General features: G+C 48.3%; 1 protein-coding gene across 1 annotated transcript; it reads left to right on the plus strand.

The window, feature by feature from the left end:
* Positions 1-3,921: 3,921 nt before the first annotated feature.
* Positions 3,922-18,441, plus strand: C15H8orf33 (chromosome 15 C8orf33 homolog). The gene is made up of 8 exons (XM_049854585.1): positions 3,922-3,981; positions 4,043-4,182; positions 4,880-5,116; positions 5,315-5,437; positions 15,950-16,529; positions 16,701-16,785; positions 16,893-17,039; positions 17,798-18,441. The coding sequence occupies exons 1-8, from the start codon at positions 3,922-3,924 to the stop codon at positions 17,935-17,937; spliced, it is 1,512 nt and encodes a 503-aa protein (XP_049710542.1). The 3' UTR covers positions 17,938-18,441.
* The last annotated feature ends 2,667 nt before the right edge of the window (positions 18,442-21,108 follow it).

Here is a 21,108-nt window from a genome sequence, read left to right on the forward strand (position 1 = left end):
ATGCTGTGCTTCAGTACACAAATCCAATCAGTTGATTATAAACTTTTTTACGGTTAGCCTCAAGGCCAGATAACATAGTGGTTGGTAAGAAACTACGGAATTACAGGGTTTACATTCAAATCCTGGCTCTAATCACCTCCTATCTCAAACATCTTGGCCAAGTTACCAAGTCTCTGAGCTTCAGTTTCTTCATCTGTAAAATAGGGTTAGTTATGTTCCTTCTCTCATAGTTATTGAGGGAACGAAGTCCTTTCTGGCACATAGCAAGAACTCAGTAAGTCACAGCTCTCATAGCTGTTTTTGTTCTTATCCTGTGTCTAGGGAGATAGGAGACAATGGCCGGTGGCAGCATAAGGAGAGGGATGAATATCAAGTCAAGAGACATTTTCGAGGTAAGGGATGAGGGGGAAAGATCAAAGACGATACTGAGGTGCAGGAGAAGGAGTCCAAAGGCCTGGCTTTCCTGCCTCCACTCCCTGTCTCAGGCTCCTACCCATCTGTAAGCATGAGAAGTGGACTAACCAGGTGGTCTCTAGGTGGTTAGTCCTTCCAGGTATGACACCATGGGCGGGGGCGGGGAATGGAAATGCCATGGAAAAGCCAAACACATGTTTTCCAGTTTGATCCAAACTCAACACTAAGGCCTAGAAATGTAGTAGTTAAGGGAGAAAATTCTCAGTGGTGAGATTATGAGTCATTTCTATACTTTTCATTGCACTTTCTCCATTTATCTAATTTTCTGGAGTAATGTGGCAACAATCAGAATGACATACCATACATGCTATATTCACACCTATAAAACCAAACCCAAACCCATTGCCATTGAGTTGATTCTGACTCAGAGTGACCCTGTAGGACAGAGTAGAAAAGTCCCATAGGGTTTCCAAGGAGTGGCTGGTGGATATGAATTGCTGACCTTTTGGTTAGCAGCCAAGTTCTTAACCATTATACCACCAGGGCTCCATTACATGAACGGATAATGGGAAAGGACAAGGGATGGAGAGGCCGGAGTGGAGCAGGGAGTGGTCACACAGAGTGGCTAAGGTGATCTATACAATCTAGATAGGAGCTGAGGAAGGGAGAGGGCCTAGAGAGATGAGGAAAGCAATAGAGTTGGGGGTGACTCCTCAAAAGGTCGAGGGAAGGAAGGGGAATTATTACGAAGCATTGCTGTCAGTTCACAACTGCGTTCTTGTTGACAAAAATAAAAAAAGACATGGGTGTCTTTGAAATTCTTTGTACGCACCTCTATGGAGACTGGGCCATGGAGGACCCTGTTTGTATTAGGGTTACACAGAGAAGAAACAAACCACCATTTCTCCATACCCAAGAGTGAGTTCATTGCTGGCCTGCCTCATCCACAGATGAAATCTCATCTTCTTCATTACCCTCCTCCTCCGTTTCTTGAACCATCACATTTTCCTCGGTCAGGATGGTTTTAAGGAGCTTTCTCTTCAAATCTACATTTCCTCCAGTGCATTTCCTCTAGACCTTGAAAATGACTTCCCTACCAAAGTTCTATGAGGAAATAAACAGGACACTGATTAAGCAGTGGTACCTTTGCCCAAAGGGCCACTTCCAAGGCTTTCTCTTTTCTCTTAAGTAGAGGGACCCACTTCCCTTCTTCTGTTATTTTTTAATGGCATAAAACCTCTTCCTGATACATTTTTGGTAGTGATTGGAAGCAAAGAGCGAGAAAGTATAAATGATGAGATAGAAAGAAAGGCGCAGGCAGCCTCTTATGAACATGAGCAGACATAATGAGCATGAGTTACATGATCCTGGGAGCCACTTTGTTCACCCTACAAATTCCCTAGCATCATGGGCTCTGAGTGAAGTCCTGGATGTGCTGTGTGGTGGATCAAAGAATGGGCTCTGGAGCCTACAGGTCTCCTTACGAGCTGGGTGACCTGGGCCTGGTCCATTAAACTATATGGGGTCAGTATTCTCCCCCATGAAGTGGGGATAAAATAGCACCTCTACATGTATCCCAGGAACCAGAATAAGCTCAAAGGACAGATGATGAACTCCCTTCTCACCCACCTATAACTCCAGCCCCTACCTCAACCCAGAAAGTGTCATAGGAAACACCGATTAGCCATTGGGGCAGGGATTTCTGTCAAGTAGTGGGAGTCCCTGAGAAGGAGCCTGGTGTCCCCTTATGTGGGAGACCCATGGCCAGTTGGGGCCAAGCACAAGCATTTTGAACTCTCTGTCCACACTGCACTCTGGCTGGTCTGCAGGGAAAACCACACATTTGGAGAGCTGAGCTGCTCCATGACAGCAGAGACAAGACCCAGGGCCCTGAAGGACAATTCCTGCATGAGCTGATGGCACCGGGCCTGGGGAAGCCTCCTAGGCATTCCTGTGTCCAACTGTCTGGAAGCAGCAGGACCCCCATGGCATCCCAGGAATCATTCATGAAGACCAGATGTTCTCCTCCACACCTGGAAAGCCTCCTAACCCTTCTACCTCCTTACTGCCTACACCTATGCCATCTACTGCCCCCATCTACTGCCTTACTCTGGATACCTCATGGCTTCCTGGTCCTTCACACCTCCTCTTGGCCACATCTGTGCATTCACTGAACCCCTCCCTTCTACTTTGCCCACACATTTGCCTTCTTGTGATCTGTCCCTCCTCCCCATTCCCTACACCCTCCTGCCTACTGGCCCCTCCCACTTCACCATTACCTACACCTGGTGGTGCTGTTCTGACCCCTCCCATCTTCTCAGTTCTTCTGCAAGGTCAGCCCACTTATTCCTCTTACCTCCTCAGTCAATACAAAACCGCATCCTCCTGGGCCCTCATGTCTACTTTTTACCCACATTTGGGAGTTCTCTGGGTCTCCCCCACGTCCTTATCTCCCACAACTTGCCTGCCTTTTGACCTCTCCAAACTCTCACTCCCTACACCCAGGCTGTCTCCTCACCAGTCCCTCTCTTCTTTAACCACCCCTGGCATTTATCATGAAGTCAGGCATTCAAGCAGATACTTGTAAACAGATGATCACAACATCACTACTCATATTAGTCAAAAGGTGGAAACAACCCAAATGTCCATCAACAAAAACTTGGTAAATCCATACAGTGAGATAACATTCAGCCATAAAAAGGAATTAGATACACCTCGGATGAACGTCGAAACATTGAGAACAAAAGGTCACATACTGTATGACTCCATTTAGATGAAAATTCCAAAGTAGGTAAGCCCATAGATGCAGGAAGCAAATTTGTGAATGCCAGGGGCTGTGGGTAGAGGGTGCCGGAGAGCGACTGCTTCACGATTGCAGGGTTTCTGTTTGGGGTGATGATAATGCCCTGGAACCAGACAGTAGTGATGGCTGAACAGCAGTGTGAAAGCATATAAAGCCACTGAGTTACACACTTTAAAATGATCAAAATATGAAACTTTATTTTTGGTCAAACATAAAGCTTAAAATTAATTAAATGAAAAAGTTACTGTTGAACAAGAAAAAAAAAACTGCCAAAAAATAGAAAAGATGCCCTCTCAGGTAAGGAGTAGGAAGGCTCTGGAGCAGAGCTAATGCCTGCTTCGACTCAGGACGTTATGCTGGAGGAGGTTCTGAGGCTGGTTCTGCCTCATGGGGTGGGTTCTGGAGATGACACTCCAGGTAGGTCCGGAGCAGGTTCTGGAGGTGAGGCTTGATGTGGATCTGGTGTGGGTTCCAGAAGCAAATCTTCGTATGCATCTGGAGCAGCTTCTGGAAGCGATTCTTTCACAGATCTGGAGCATTTTCTGGAGGTGATGCTCAACAGGCATCTGGAGCATGTTCCAGAGATGACACTCGATGTGGATCCAGAGCAGGTTCTGAAGTCTACGGTCGATGTGGATCTGTGTCGGGTTACAGTCAGAGTGCTCAAGGTGGATCTGGAGTAGGTCCCAGAGACATCGCTCGATATGGATCTGGAGCAGGTGCCAGATGGGATGTTTGATGTGGATGTGGAGCAGATTCTGGAGGTGAATCCTTCATGTGGATCTGAAGTGGGTTCTGCTGGTGAATCTTCATGTCATTCTGCAGCGGATTCCAGTCTCAAAGCTCAGTGCGGATGTGGAGCGGATTCTGGAGGTGAATGTTCATGTGGATCATGAATGTATTCTGGAGGCAACTCGATGTGACCTGGAGCAGGTTCCAGAAGTGAATCTTCATGTGGATCTGGAGTGAGTTCAGCAGGTGAATTTTCATGTGAATCTGGAACAGGTTCTGGAGGTGAATTTTTGTGTAGATCTGGAATGGGTTCCAAAGCTGAATTTTCATGTGGATCTGGAGTGGGTTCTGGACACGATGCTCAGTGTGGATCTGGAGCAGGTTTCAGAGATGAATCTCGATATGGATCTGTAGCAGGTTTCAGAGGTAAATCTTCATGTGAATCTCGGGCGGGATCCTGGGGTGACACTCAATATGGATCAGGAATTGGTTCCAGAGGAGAATTTTCATGTGCATCTAGAGCTTGTTCTGGAGGCCAAATTCAACATGGATCTGGAGTGGGTACCAGGGGCAACACTTAACATGGATCTGGAGCAGGTTCTGGAGGTGAATCTTCATGTGGATCTAGAGTGGGTTCCAAAGGTGAATATTTATGTGGATATGGAGCATGTTCTGGAGGTGATACTCTACTTGGATCTGGAAAGGGTTCTGGAGGCAATGCTTGACTTGGATCTGGAGCAGGTTGCAGGTGGGATGCTCAATGTGGATCTGGAGTAGGTTCCAGAGGTGAATCCTCATGTGAATCTGGAGTGGGTTCCAGATGCAATGCTCAGTGTAAATCTGGAGCGGGTTCTGGAGGTGAATCTTCATGTGCATCTGGAGCGTGTTCCAGAGGTGACGCTCAATATGGATCTGGAGCATTTTCCAAAGGCCAACACTCGATGTGGACCTGGAGTGTGTTCTGGAGTTGACACTCAACCTTAACCTGGAGTGGGCTCCAGAAGGAACATTTGATGTGGATCAGGAGCAGATTTCGGAAAGAACACTCAAAGTGGATCTGGAGAGGATTCCGGAGGCAACGCTCAACGTGGGCCTGGAGCAGGCTCTGGAGGCAACAATCAAGGTGGACCTGGACTGGGTTCCAGAGGTGACAGCTGTGCTGGGGCTGCAAGAAGAAAAAAGTTCACCTTTCCTTGTGCCTTTCCAAAGATGAAAAAATTTTCACTGCCATTAAGAGAAGCCCAATCCTGAGAACTCCTCTCCGGAAAGTTTTCCCAGAGAGCAGTCCACCAGGTGAGTGGTCTGAGATTACCCTCAGCTCTGGCCTAACACCAGCTTCTGGAGATTGCTCCCTGTGTGGCCCAGCCTCGCGCCCATGCACGCATGCTCGCATGCACCCACCCGCATCCTCCTCACCCTCTGGCTCTGTCTCAGTGGGTTCTGGGTGCTCCAGCTGGGCAAGGACCAGGTGGGCACGGCACTCCAGGTGTGAGTCCAACATATTCCTTCCACACTGCCCTCCCATGGCACCCCTGAAGGGGCTGTACCTCTGTGCCAGCCCCTGATCTTCCAGAGGCCAGCCCCACCCCGCTGTGTCCCACTCCACTCTGGCTGTCCTGGAAATGGCAGGCCTGATCACCCAGCAGGGGGATAGCAAAAAGCCTTGGTCACAGGAACTCTCCTTCAATGACCTGGCCAACTCTCTCCATTATCAGGAAGCCCGACATACTTCCCTGTAGACCCCACCCCCAGCCTCCTCCACACTAGACAGAAAACACCCTGAGGGCCGGGAGAAGTTGTGTCTGTGTGTTCACTGCAGGGCCTGGCACACAGCAGGTATGTGACAACTAAGGGAGAAATGGAGTCCATCCTCCTGTCCCCGCCTGCCCAGGGTTCTCATGGCTCCTCAACATGGATCTTGTGCTCCAGGCTGCTGCCTTATTTTCTATGTGCGTGAGTGTCTCTTCTTCCTGCTGACACTATTCTCCCAAAGGGCAGGGTCCCTTATACCACAGCCCTTTATGCAGCTGAACCCCCACGACTGAGGTTCAGGAGATTCAGGATTTCCGATTGGGAAGGGGGTCAAACAGAGCATGGAGGAGACTGTGGTGGGAATGGGTTCTCTCAGGGGCCAGCTCTGAGCATCCAGCCTCCCCTCTGCTCCCCAGGACAACCGGGCTCCAGCCCCAGCTCTCTGTGCCCTCTTTCTTCCTGCAGGGGGAAGCCCCTGAATTCATTCTGAGGGTAATCTAAATGTGTAGGACCCAGGGCTCTGCCCTGCCACTCCCCAACCACAGCTCCCCCACTGCTCTCCCATCTTTCTGTGGAGGCAGAAGCACCTCCTTCTCAATCCAAAGCCGATTCACTCTTTCAGCTGGTCCTGGGGTCTGCTGTGCCCGTGAGAATAGGGAAGGATGCATCCGTACCTAGAGGAGGCATGAGATCATCACATCTAATGTACTGTGGACACTACCTGCTTACCATGTCTAGTGTTCTTGTCTGACTCTCTGACTAGAATGGAGGCCTAGGAGGGCAGGGACTTTGGTCTGCTGTGCCTCCAGCAGAAAGTGGTTCTTGTCTTTCAAAGCTGAATTTGAGGTGAGGTATGATTAAAAATATCAGAAACCTCAAGTCATTGTGTTGACCAACTAATCATGGTATCACCCTGTATTAAGAGCATAATCCTCCCAGTGAGTCCTCATAAGATATCCCCATTCTAGAGATGAGAAAACAGAGGCTTAGCAATGTCAAGCGCCCGCTTTAAGTCACATGGTCAGAGCCCAGAGCTTTCCACTGCTAGGGCTGTGTGATGTTCCCATGCTGTGTGAAGCTTGGCCTGCTCCTGCCATGAGAGGAAGGGTCGGGTGCAACTTCATTTCATCCCCAGTTTGGAGACAGTGCACAGAGCAGACACACCCCATGACATCCCCTTTGATGGCAAAGCAAGACATGTATTTTTCTTTCTTTGTATTAAAAGGAGTTTTGAGAAACTGAAGCTATGGTGAATGCCTGTAGACCCTGAGGTAGGAGAAAGATCCCCACAGGGTCAAGGATCTGAACAGATGACTCAGGGGTTGCAAATTCAAATGGCTGTAAACAACTGAAAGGGGGCTCATCTCACATGGCAATGGTAAATCTAAGTAACATTGATTCCACCAGATTGGGAAGAATTAAAGAGAGTGATCATACCCAGGACCAGGCTTGATGCAGGGATGCAGCCACCATCATAGACTCCTTGTGGCCACATAACTGACACAGCTGTTTTCGAATGCACATTTGAAGTTAAGATCTAGCAATCTTAACTTCAAATGTGCATTTCTTTCACCCCGCAGTCCCATTCCTGGGAGTCTCTCCTGGGTGGAGGATCCGTAGATTATGACACACATAAGATGTTCACTGCAGCTCTGCTGAAAGGGCAGCAGAAAGGAATCATGTCCACGTCCACCAACAATGAGAGGCTCAATCGCTCTGGATGGGTCACGCTGTTGTGTTCCATGAGATTGCAAGTTGCAGAAAAAGGTGTCTCATAGCATGAACCCTGCCCTGTTTGAGGTAAAAAGAAGCTACTAAGTATGAGGATGTGTGAGGCTAGGAGGTATGGAAGGACAGTTGAGCCAACTGCTCCACGGGACACCTGCGGTCAGGAGTGAAAACACTAAAAACAGTAGCAAAAGTAGTCACAACCTAACATGAACAGGAAGCAGGAGAAAATTATGCCCTCCACACTTTGAATTTTCAGACCATCTCTCTTTTGGATGATTTTAATACTTCTATTGGCTTTTGCCCCATGGCTCTGCTTAAAAAAAATGTGGTGTGTGTGTGTGTGTTTTCTCAGGAGTGTGAAGGGTGTGTCCAGTGGGTGGATCCCATGAAACCCATAGGGCTATGCAACAAAAGACACACACACATTCAGTAGAAATTAACCCTTGAGGCCGACATCCATTCTGAGTTCAGCCTGATTGTAACCAAACCTTTTTATAGATGTTCCTATGTGAAAACACAACATCTGAAACTTTGCAAATAGCAGAGTATTTCACTCCAATAGGATAAAATCAAGCAGGGCTCAAACTTGCATGTGATATCCTGCTCGTACTGCAGAGTAAAGGATGTGTGTTTTGACGCTGACTCCCCCCCGCCCCCCCCAACACACACACCAGTGTTATCTTGGGTGTTGAACATAAACATTCTGTGCAGAACCACAGCCTCTGTCCAGGCCGTGTTGGTGAGACCCACACAGCCTCTTGGGCTTATCTGGATCCATCAGGATATCAGAGTTGGCAAAACCACCAGGAGAAGGGGAGAAGAAATGTTATGCCTGTTTCCCTCACTTTGGGTTTTGTTTCTGTCTACGTTTCCCCTGAAATCCCACAGTGAGTTGCCAAATTTGAAACGCATCCAGCAGTCCTGTACATCTGGAATCAGTCAAGCAGTGGCTGTCGTTCAAACAAGCTCTACGTGGATGTAAAATATGTATATATATACACATATGTGGAAATCCTGGTGGTGTAGTGGTTAAGAGTTCAGCTGTTAACCAAAAGGCTCACAGTTTGAATCCACCAGGTGCTCCTTGGAAACTCCATAGGGCAGTTCTACTCTGTCCTGTAGGGTCGCTATGAATTAGAATCGATTCCTCAGCAATGGGTTTGGTTTTTGGTTTATGCATGCATGGAAATGCATGTCTTAATTTGGGTTCTCTAAAGAAGCAAAACCAGTAAAGCATATAAATATAGAGAGAAAGACAGTGATATCAGTTGGCATTATAATTCAGTCATTCTATTGATAAGACCCTGGGTTTGGTTTTCAGCAACATCAGCTCAGTTACTACAAGAAATAAGGCTGCTTTCAAGACACAAGTGGAAAATTCGAGGTCATTTATGCGGTGCCTGAGCTGTGACTCTGAAGCCCTGAGCTCATTTCTTTCTTTCGCCACTTTATCTAGAAAAGTAGGACCAACCAGCCAGCTTCCTTATACTTCTCATTCTGACAAAGTTGTAGAAAGGTATCAAACATTCAATCACCCAGAACCTCGCCTCTCACCAATACCTGATCTATTGGTAGTGATATTTTTCATACTTCAGCGGACTCCAAACAATAATCAGAATAGTTGACTTATATGGATTTATGGCTGCTTAGGCATCGTGTCCCTAGGAGTGAAATAGATAGGAAATCTGCTTAATATTTACTCGATCTGCTGTGTCCCTAGGAGTGAAATAGATAGGAAATCTGCTTAATATTTACTCGATCTGCACAAGCAGAAAAATTCTAGTTCAAGTCAACAACACACTCCAATTGCTAGGATAGAGAGTCACAGCCTCTCAGTCAATTGTGAGTTTACAGACTCACAACCCCTTGAATGAAGGGGTGGCCAGGTCTACTTGAGGAAAGACCCTACTACACTGCCAAAAATGTATATTATTAATCTTTCTTCCCCCAAGGGATCTACGGCCTTTTAAAAAAGAGTGAAAATTCATTGGAAAAATGAACTAATCAGACTTTTGGGGAATTACTGGATACTGGCACTGAACTGACACTAATTCCAGGAGACCCAAAACTTTGCTGTGGTCACCAGTCAGAGCAGGGGTGTGTAGTTATTAATGGAGTCTTAGCTCGGGTTTGGCTTACAGTGGATCCAATGGGTCCCCAAGCCCATCCTGTAGTGATTTCTCCAGTTCCTGAATGCATAAGTGGGATAGATATACTAAGCAACTAGCAGAACCCCCACCTTGGATCCCTGACAAATGAAGTATGGGCTATTATGGTAGGAAAAGCCAGGTGGAAGCCATTACCTAGGAAAACAGTAAACCAAAAGTAAAAGCAATACCGCATTCCTGGAGGGATTGCAGAGATTACTGCTACCATCCAGGACTTGAAGGATGCAGGGGTGGTGATTCCCAACACATCCGCATTCAACTTGCCAATTTGCCCTGTGCAAAAAACAGATGGATCTTGAAGAAAGACAATGGATTATTGAAAACTTAATCAGGTGGTGACTCCAATGGCAGCTGCTGTTCCAGATGTGGTTTCATTACTTGAGCAAACTAATCCATGTCCTGGTACCTGGTGTGCAGCTGTCGACCTGGCCAACGCCTTTTTCTCCACGTCTGATGTGAAGGACTGCCAGAAGCAGTTTGCCTTCAGCTGGCAAGGCCAGCAATACACCTTTACTGTTCTACCTCAGAAGCGTATTAACTCTCCAGCCCTATGTCATAATTTAATCCGCCTTTCCCTTCCACAAGACATCACACCGGTCCATTACGAGGATGACATTATGCTGATTGGACCTAGTAAGGAAGAAATGTCATTGACTCTGTACTTACTGATAAAACATTTGCATTCTAGAAGATAGGAAATTAATCAGATAAAAATTCAGGCACCTTCCAAACAAAACTCAGTGAAATTTCTAGTGGTCCAGTGGTGCAGTGCACGTCAAGATATTCCTCGTAAAGTGAAGGATAACTTACTGTATCTGGTCCTTCCACAACTAAAAAGGAGGCACAATGCCTGGTGGGCCTCTTTGGATTTGGGGGGCAACATATCCCTCATTTGGATGTGCTACTCTGGCCTATTTATCAAGTGACTCAAAAAGCTGCTAGTTTTGGGTGGGGCCCAGACCAAGAGGGGGCTCTGCAACAGGTTCAGGCTGATGTGCAAGCCACTTGCCACTTGGGCCACTTGATCCAGCTGATCCAATGGTGCTTGAAGTGTCAGTGGCAGAGAGAGATGCTGCCTGGAGTCTTTGGCAGGCCCCAATGGTGAATCAAAGCACAGAACCTTAGGATTTTGGAGCAAAGCCCTGCCATCCTCTGCAGATAACTCTCCTTTTGAGAAACAGCTTTTGGCTTGTTACTGGGCCTTAGTAGGGACTGAATGCTTAACCATGGGCCACCAAGCCACCATATGGCCTGAGCTGCCCATCATGAACTGGGTGTTGTCTGACCCACGGAGTCATAAAGTCGGATGTGCACAGCACCACTCCGTCATTAAATGGAAGTGGTATATACAAGATCGGGGCTGAGCAGGACCTGAAGGCACAAGTAAGTTGCATGAGAAAGTGGCCTAAATGCCCATAGTCCACTCCTATCACATTATCTGCCCTCTCCTAGTATGCATCTATGGCCTCATGGGGAGTTCCTTATGATCATTTGACTGAGGAAGAGAAAACTCATGTCTGGTTTACAGATGGTTCTACGTGACAGTGACGGCACTACAGCCCCTTGCTGGAACCTCCCTGAAGGACAGTGGTGAAGGGAGATCCTCCCAATGGGCAGAACTTCTAGCAGTGCACCTGGTTGTTCACTTTGCTTAGATGGAGAAATGGCTAGATGTGTGACTGAATACTGATTCATGGGTTGTGACCAGTGGCTTGGCTGGATGGTCAGGGACTTGGAAGGAACATGATTGGAAAATTGGTGACAAGGAGGTATGCAGCAGACATATGTGGATAGACCGCTCTCAGTGGGCCAGAGAAGTGAAGATATTTGTGCCTCATGTGAATACTCACCAAAAGGTGGCCTCAGTAGAAGAGGATTTTGACAAGCAAGTGGATACGATGACACGTTCTATGGGACCCAGTCATCCTCTTTCCCCGGCCACTCCTGTCATTGCTTAATGGGTTCATGAACAAAATGGCCATGGTGGCAGGGATGGAGGTTATACATGGGCTTGGCAACATGGACTTCCACTCACCAAGGCTGACTTGGATACAGCCACTGCTGAGTGCCCAGTAAGCCAGCAGCAGAGACCAACACTAAGTCCCTGATACGGCATCATTCCTCAAGGGGATCAGTCAGCAATGTGGTGGCAGGTTCATTACATTGAACCTTTTCCATCATGGAAAGGGCAGTGTTTTGTTCTTACTGGAATAGACACTTACTCTGGATACACATTTGCCTTCCCTGCACGCAATGCTTCTGCCAAAACTACATTCATGGACTTACAGAATACCTTGCCCACCATCATAGAATCCCACATGGCATTGCCTTGGATCAAGGGACTCACTTCACAGCAAATGAAGTGTGATGATGGGCCCATGCTCATTGAATTCACAAGTATTACCATGTTCCCCATCATCCTGAAGCAGCTGACTTGATAGAACAATGGAATAGGCTTCTAGAGACACAATTACAGCACCAGCTAGGTAGCAATACCTTGCAGGGTTGGGGTAATGTTCCCCAGTGTGCTGCATATGCTCTAAACCAGTGTCCAATATGTGGTACTGTTTCTCTCATAGCCAGGGTTCATGGGTCCAGGAATCAAGGGGTAGAAATGGGAGTGGAATCACTCATATTACCCCTAGTGACCCATTTGAAAAATTTTTGCTTCCTATCCCCTCAACCTAATGCTCTGCAGGTCTAAAGGTCTTAGTTTCAAAGGGAAGAACGCTCCCACCTGGACACACAACTCTGATTCCATTGAACTTGAAGTGAACAATGCCACCTGACCACTTTGGGGTCCTCATGCCTCTGGATCAACAGGCAAAGAGGGGAGTTACTGTATTGGCTAGTGTAATTGATCCTGATTACCAAGAGGAACTTGGATTGATATTCCATAATGGAGGTAAAGAAGAATGTGTCTGGACTGCGGGAGATCCCTTAGGACATCTCTTAGTACTACAATGCCCTGTGATTGAAGTCAATGGAAAACTACAGCAACCCAATTGCAACATGACTACTAATAGCCCAGACCCTTCAGAAATGTAGTTTGGGTCACCCCACCAGGCAAAGAACCACAACCAGTTGAGGTGCTTGCTGAGGGGTAAAGGGAATACAGAATGGTTGGTGGAAGAAGGTAGTTCTAAATACCAGCTACGACCACATGACTAGTTGCAGAAATGAGGACTCTAATTGTTATGAGTATCTCTTCTTTATATGTGTGCATCAGATATTTTTGGTTTTTTGTAAAAAGGGCTAGTGCATTTTCGGTTGTACGCGTGTTAGCTGTATCACATTAGGCACAAGTATGACTTTATAATTGTCTTTATTTAGAGATTGTGTATGGTTTAGGGAGATGTACACGAGTGCCAAGTTGACAAGGGGTAGACTGTGATGGTTAAGGTTGTGTGTCAACTTGGTTGGGCCATGATTCTCAGTGGTTTGGCAGTTTCAATGTAGTTTGGCAGCTAGGTAATGATGTAATCACCTCCATAATGGGATCTGATGTAATTACCTCCATGATGGGATTTGCTGTGAGTAGTCAATCAGTTGAAAGGGAGTTTCCTTGGGTGTGAGGCCTGCATTGAATATAAGTGGACATTCTGGCAAGGCTTGGGGGATTTTTGCTCTCTCTGGATCCTGAAGCTGGCTCCTGTTCATCTGACCTCTGGTTCTTGGGACTTGAGCTAGCAGCTTACCTGTCGATCTTGGGATTCATCAGCTCCTACAACCTGTGAGCCTAAGGCCTGCTGTCTGACCTGCCCATCTTGGGTTCACCAGCCCCTGCAGCTACGTGAGTCAGGAGAAGCCTCCAATTGGAGAAGCCTCCAGTCTGATCCACGGACTTGGGATTTTCCAGCCTCTACAACCGTTTGAGATCTTCTGCAGCAGATTTGCCCAATGCAATGTGTCTTTTAATTTCTTGACTACTGCTTCCATCAGTGTTGATTGTGGATTCAAGTAAAATGAAATCCTTGACAACTTCAATCTTTTCTCCATTTATCATGATATTGCTTATTGGTCCACTTGTGAGGATTTTTGTTTTATGTTGAGGCATAATCCATACTGAAGGCTCTGGCCTTTGATCATCAGTAAGTGCTTCAAGTTGTCTTCACTTTCGGCAAGCAAGGTTGTACCATCTGCATATTGCAGATTTGTTAATGAGTCTTCCTCCAATTCTGATGCCTCGTTCTTCTTCATATAGTCCAGCTTCTTGGATTATTTGCTCAGGATACAGATTGAATAAGTACAGTGAAAGGATACAAGCCTGATGCCCACTTTTCCTGAAGCACCAGCTATGCTGCTGCCAGGTTTCTGAACTTCGGAAATTGTATGAGATAATAAATATTTGTTGTTTTTAAATTGCTAAGTTTTGGGGTAATTTGTTACATAGCAACAGATAATTAATATATCAACTATCTCCGATGGCCAAACTTACCCTTTGAGACCTCCCAGACTAGATACTTGTTCCCACTTCCCCCAGACTCCTGTAGCTCACATCTACTCCACTTCTTTCCAGATCTCCCAGGTCTCACACTCTTTTCTCACAGGCTCTTAAGAGGGACCCCTACCTGACCCTCTCTTTTCAGAGTCCTGATGGCCCACAACTTAGCCCTGTTCTCAGAGGCCCACGCTGAGCCCAGTTCTCAGATGTTTTGTTCACCCATCTGCCCCACTCCTTCTAGACTTTTCTTTTTTCAATTTAGATGAAGGTTTATAGGACAAACTAACTTCTCATTAAACAATTTGTACATATATTGTTTTCTGACATTGGTTACCAACCCCAAGATATGTCAACACTCTCCCTTCTCCACCTTGGGTTCCTCATTACCAGCTTTCCTGTTCCCTCCTGCCTTCTAGACCTTGCCCCTGGGCTGGTGTGTCTCTTTAGTCTCGTTTTGTTTTATGGGCCTGTCTAAGCGGTTAAGCTCTGCCTGAAGGGTGAGCCTCAGGAGTTACTTCATTACTGAGCTAAAAGTGTGCCTGGAATCATATTCTCGGGGTTTCTCCAGTCTGTCAGGCCAGTAAGTCTGGTCTTTTTGTGTGAGTTAGAATTTTGTTCTACATTTTTCTCCAGCTCTGTCCAGGACCCTCTATTATGATCCCTGTCAGAGCAGTCAGTGTGAAGCAGGCAGCCTCAGAGCCCAACCCTTGTGACAAACACCTGCTCAGGCTTATCCTCCTACACCAAGCAGAATAAGCTGCACATTCTAACATTGTCCTTAACAAGATAACCACAGAACAGACTATAAATGGCCTCAACCTGCCTCTGGGAGGAGACTTAACCTCCTGATGAAAGAAAATCAACCTCTTCCTCCATCCTGGGAGATCAAACCCTGTCTAAAGAAAATGCATAGTCATCCCCAAGCTCTGAACGCCTGAGTGAAGGTCAATCCTGAATATGCATGATGAATTTGCATTTCCTTGTCTGCTCCTTGTCAAAGCCTACCTCCCCAAGCTGCTTGCAAGCAATGTGGGAGGCAACAGCCCCGATTGCTCCTATCCTTGTACAACGAAATAAAGGTGTCTTTCTGATCTCCCACCTCAGCCTCTTGTTTATTGGCTGTAACAAGTCACGCTGAACAAAACCTAGGGTTTTCACCCAAAGACAAGTGGTGGTAGCTGGGCACCACCTAATTGTGCTGGACTCAGTCTGGTGGAGGCTGTGGCAGTTGTGGTCCATTGGTCCTTTGACTAGTCTTTCCCATGTGTCTTTGGTCCTCCTGTTACTGAACACAATGGGTTCCTCTCTTGTACTCTCGTTAAGAATAACTAAGAGTCAAGCAGATTGAAAGCAGGCATAGTTTATTGCTTGCAGCAAGCAAGGAGACAAGGAGATGGGTTTCAAAGCACTGTCTCCCTGAACAAAGGGCTGGAGAAAGTTTTTATGCTACTCGGGAAAGGGGAAGTCATACACATTCATTAAATTCCTGGTAGGTGGCATGTATATTTGTTGTGGGGTGGGCTAGTTATTAGCACAGAAGTAGCAGATGGACTCCTGCTTCTGAAGTCCAGTTATCCCCAGTTTCTTGACATTGAGTCCCAGACCTCGGGTCCAACCTCAGGTCACACTAATTGTCTCACAGCACAGGCGCGGGGGTCTGGTCTGCAAGCAGGGAGATTAGAAGGAAGCAGGATGGAGCGGGGCCTGCAATCTTGCCTGCAATCTGCTGTCCAAGGTTGCCCTGCAGAGCCCTTCACTGGCACAGCCCCCGGCTCGGGGCCTGTTTCCTAACTGGCTCTTGAGGCCACGACCCTCTTCCCAAACTTGCCTCACTGCCTCCTAGAAACACCTCGCATGCCTTTGACCTGAAGCACCACTTCCCATCCCAGCGTCCCTTTCACCCAGCTCCGCGCTCTGTAAACGCCCGTTCCCGACCTTCCGCGGGCTCCTCCCGGAGGCCGTTCAGAGCCGCGCGGACCCCGCCCGCCGCCTGAGCCCTGCGGAACCCTGCGTCCCGGACGCGTTTCCGGAGGAGGGAGTGCAGCGTCGGCGCCACGTTCTACGTCCGCTCCCGCGGCGGCGGCGGCGCATGGCGGCGCGCGCGGCGGAGAGGACTCGGGCGTCGGGGCGGACTCGGGCGTCGGGGCCTCGGGCTGCCGGCGGCCCCGGTGATCCCCTGCCACCCCCCTCTCTTCAGCCTCCGGGGCGCCCTGCTCGGGAGACATCGGAGGGGCCCGGCACGGCCTGCGCGCCCCACAGCCCCCGGCCTCCCGGCCCCGTTGCCAGCGACCCGGGTCCTGGCCCGGTGACGTCCCGCCCGGCCGGTCCCTGCTCGGGGCACCCCGCGTGCAGAGACGCCGCCCCCGGGGCGCACCCCGTGAGCTCTGAGGCCGATGCCGCCTCCAGGAAGCCCGAGAAGAAAACCCGCAAAGGGCCCTCAAAAAAGCCCGCCCCGGAGGAGCCTCCCGCAAGCGCCGAGGCCCAGGCAAGAGCGGGCCGGAGTCGGGAGAGCGAGCCCCGGGGCGCCCAGGGTGCGAGGCCGCGGGCGGGCGACGGAGGCGAGGGGCGCGGCGTGCGCCGCGGGGTCCCTGTGGGGTGGAGTCGGGCGGGGCTGGGGTCCCTGTGCCCGCTGACAGCCGCTCCCAACCCATCCCAGGCGGAGCAGCTGGCCCGGGAACTGGCCTGGTGCATAGAGCAGCTGGAGCTCGGCCTCAGGACCCGGAGAGCCAGCCCAAAACAGAGTGAGACCCTCCTGCGGAACCGGGGGATGCGTGGGGGCTGACGGCTCTGGGGCCTCCAGGTCCTGCCTGGGGTGTAACCGGAGGTGGTCCTCTGTCTTTACCCGCAGAAGAACAAGCTGCTGGGGCAGTCCGGACCCTGCGAAGCCAAAGAACCCCTCTGCCCCGGAAGAGGCAGCTGATGCATTCCTTGTTTGGGGACTACCGGGCTCAGATGGAAGCAGAGCGGCGCGAGGCCCTGCGGGCCCTCAGGGCTGGTGAGGGCCCGGGAATTGGTTGATTCAGGATGGCCTGGTATAAAGAAGCGGAGGGGCATATCCTAGGAGTTAAAGGAAGAAGCCCGGAGTAACAGGGCCTGTCAGGGGAAGGAGACTGCTCAGGGAATTCTAGGGGAGTAGAAAGAGAGAAAGCCTCAACCTCTCAGAACTAGGGCCGCGACCACGGAGGCAGGGACAGAAGATGCTGGAGGGAGGGAAAGGATGCTGGTCATGCCCCAAACCAAACCCATTGCCATCCTGGTGGCGTACTGTTTAAGTACTACAGCTGCTAACCAAGAGGTCGGCAGTTCAAATCCACCAGGAGCTCCTTGGAAACTCTATGGGGACAGTTCTACTCTGTCCTATAGGGTCGCTATGAGTCGGAATTGACTCGATGGCACTGGGCTTTTTTTGGGTTTAGTGGATTCTGACTCATGGCAACCCAGGATTGGGAAACCCAGCTGTGCCTTGAGTTTCTGTGTTGGTTGTGAAGCCTGGGTGGCATAGATGTTAGCCAGGTGCCCTGGGTTCAATTCCTGGAACTTCTGTTTAGTAGCTTTAACATCTTTGGCAAGTTAATCTCTCTGTGCCTCAGTTCTGTGATTATAAAATGGGGAGGGATGATACCTGCCTCATAATTTGGACAAAATAAATCAGTTAATACAAAGGACTTGGAATTGTATGGGCACACAGGAAGTACGCAGTTACTGTGCACTGTTGTTATTCAGTTCTGAAACTCTGTTCCCCTACCTCCACAGCAGCCCACTCAGCACACGTGCAGCCTGTAGGTGAGGCCACCAGAAAGAAGAGCCGAAGGGTCTGTAGGCCTCGCCCAGTGGGTGGAACCAAGGCCACCCCGGACACCCCTGATGAAGAGTTTAGGTTCAATTTCTTTTAGCCTCTGCCCTACCTTGGGACAGTCCCCCTCCCGGAGTGGTGTGGGGTTTGTCTTGAGTGCAGAGCCATTGCAGGAATGTTTATTGGACAGGTGTGGGTTGGTCTGTCCCTGGCTGGTCAGTGAATGTGGTCACACAGCTTTGGGCAGATGTGAGACGGGCATGTTGGGGCACTGACTGTGAAGCAAGGCCAGATCCCACCAGTATGTTTTCTGATGAAATGTCCCTCCCATGAGAAGAGAGAGTCACATTTAGAAAACCTACAATAAACTGAAGTGTCCAACATCTTGTAGAAAGGAAGTTTCATTTAATCTTTAGATTCATTAGTCATTGATAACAGGGATTAATGAGGAAGCCACATAATTGATCCCTGGTGTTTACTTTTGAAAGGATGCCCTGTCATGCTGTTTACTGCTTTATGTTATGTCATGTTGCCCTAATAAATCTCTATTTTTAATTAAAAAAAAAAAAGTAACAAGTGAAAGAGTGTACTTATCTGCCTGTGTTAGGAGGACAGACAAGTTGGGGGTCTGGCACTGCAGGGTCCAGGCTCACACCAGTGCTTGGTACTGCTCTCTGTCAGCTTCATTCCTGAGCCGGCGTCCTCTGAGCTCTGAAAATCACATGTGGTAGGAAAGCACCTTCTGCGTTATACAAATGCAAAGCATTAGCAGCTACAGTGAAAAATTACAAAATAAAAGACACATGGCACTCATCCAGTTGATTCTTGGATGGAATATCATTCATTCAGTGATTCTTACAGCTTCACATGAAAAGAAAAAACCAGTTGTCTGGCCCTACCAGGTGCCACTGAACGTTCAGAATCTGCAATTTCCACTTGGTTCAAAATACAACAGTTTATTTTGATTACAGTATAAAACCCATTGCTGCCACCAAGTTTGACAAGGAGGAAAGGTGACATTTAAGTCTGCTTTGCTATTACGTCTACCCTTAAACCTCTCAGTGACTTGTCCATCATCTTTTGCCTTCTTCCAGTGTCCAGGTCCTTATAGAATGGTGCCATTTAAACAGACTGCCATTTCCTGGGGTGCAAAATTTAAGGGGACACCAAAAATCTTAGTAATTCAGACTTTATGCAATATTTTAAACTTTAAAATTAATGTTAAATAGTCCACGACGAACAAAACATCAAACTTTGAATAACGACAGGCTGTTGTTTTTTCACGACCCTGTGTTACTGCGTGACAGGCACAGCAGCCCTTTCCGTTGGACCTTGGTCCTCTCCATCAATCCTTGGCTCATTCCATGTGTGTGTGTGAGAGCAGCTTCTGTTTACATTTTTTCCCATGTCTTTGATGAAACTGCAGCTTCTCAATAAGGTCTATGCCGACCACGTGTGAGCAGCCGGCACCCTTTTCTCCACTGATTTTACTTTGTACATACTATGTGATTTTCCTATTTAAGTGCTGAGGTCTGTCTTCTCTGATGGAAGGTCTCATTTCTTGGTGTCCCCTTGAGAATGTGTCTTACCCACGGGAAGCCTCAGCACACAGCCTGGGATTGATGAGTCCAGTCCAATTTGTGGAGTGTGTTCCCTGTGAAGACAGTGCTGCCCAGATGAGCTAGTATCTAGGCAGTGGGCTTGACATCTCGGGTCCTCCATACCCAGGGCAGCGGCTCCTGTGTGCTGGGGGCTTCGCTCCTCCTGGAATCGAAGTCCCAGGCCCTTATGTTGTCCACGTCCAGCAGGAGGACCTAAGAACCAGCTTCCTAACAGCTACCTGGAAAAGCGGCCCACACACCCCTTCCTCTCCCAGCCCAGCACTAGTCCCTAGCCAGCCCAGAGAACAGGATGAGACAATTGGCCTCTGACTGGGCAGCCACTTCCCAGCCACAGCTCCACTACCATGGGAGGGAAGAACGGGCTTCAGGGATGGCCAGGTGTTCTTTCCACATAGCATCTGCCTTGTCCTCTTTTGGATGCTTGTCTTTTTCTTAGCATTTGCAGGGTTTGATCTGCCGGCCTTTCAGTTAGCAGCTGAGCGCTTAACCACCACCAGGGCTCCTGTGTCGTGTCTCTTAAGTCTTTTTAAATCTTGAATAGTTCTACTTTTTTTCCATGCCATTATTTGTACTGTGGAAGGTTCAGTAATGTCAGCGTTACTGTATACTGAATTCCTGTATGAGTGTGTCTGTTTCTCAGGGTTCTGTATATCTGTCAACTTAGTCTTGACTTAGTTCTCACCTGTCTCTGTCCATCACTGCCTGTCATCAGTCATCACTCCTGTCTTTCTGTCACTCCCAGCCACTCCTCAGTCCGCTCTTGTCTATCCCCATCTCGATCCACCACGGTCAGGACAGCCTGACTCACCTCACCCTGCTCACCACTCACCATGGTATTTGTCCCTCTCCACCTTTCATGGCCTCTCCCCACAGATCCCTACCTTTCTAACCCTCCCTACAGGCTCTGTCCTTCTCTCTACTTCCCATGACTTTGTCACTCTGGGAAACTGGATTTTGCAAATATAATTTGAGATATGAATAGCAGAGATTGTTACCAGTTTACATTTTATACTTTGACTCAGCAGAATTTTAAAATGTGTGCAGTTAAACACATCAATCCTTGATTTCTACCTTCTGTGTTAGTGTCACACTAAACTATAAAAAAATTCCCTTGTTCTCTTCGAGGACTTCTCTGGTTATACTGACATACCACCCCTTTCAAGACAAGGCAGGGACCTTGTAAGCCTACCTCACTGTGACTTCTCCCTTCCTGGGATAGTGGGTATCTTAGTTTCCTAGGGCTGCCATAACAAAATAGCACAAAGTGGGTGGCTTTAAAGAACAAAAGTTTATTTTCTCGCAGTTCTGGAGGCTAGATGTCCAAATCTTGTTCTCAGCCATATCAATTCCTTTTGGAGGCTTTGAGAGAGGAACTGTGCCATACCTCTGTCCTAGTTTCTGGTGGCGACTGGCAATTCTTGCCATTCCTTTCCTTTTAGGTGGATCTTCACATTCTGTCTTCCCCTTGTGTGTGACTGTTTCATGTCCGTCCTCTTTCATAAAACCCTACTTAGAAGGGATTAAGATTAGGACCTACCCTACTCCAGTACATTCCATTAACTGCTAACATCTATAAAGGAAAATCACCAATTCAGGGGTTAGGACTTCAACATATCTTTATGGAAGACAATTTAAAACTGGGGGAACCC

The sequence above is a fragment of the Elephas maximus genome, chromosome 15 (assembly GCF_024166365.1).
Source record: "Elephas maximus indicus isolate mEleMax1 chromosome 15, mEleMax1 primary haplotype, whole genome shotgun sequence".
In the NCBI taxonomy this organism is placed as follows: domain Eukaryota; kingdom Metazoa; phylum Chordata; class Mammalia; order Proboscidea; family Elephantidae; genus Elephas; species Elephas maximus.

Coding starts and splice junctions, on each gene's coding strand:
- C15H8orf33 (XM_049854585.1), top strand. CDS start 3,922: ATGGATCTGGAGCAGGTGCCAGATGGGATGTTTGATGTGGATGTGGAG. Junction 16,530..16,700: donor CCGCAAGCGCCGAGGCCCAG/GCAAGAGCGGGC, acceptor AACCCATCCCAG/GCGGAGCAGCTGGCCCGGGA. Junction 16,786..16,892: donor GAGAGCCAGCCCAAAACAGA/GTGAGACCCTCC, acceptor CTTTACCCGCAG/AAGAACAAGCTGCTGGGGCA.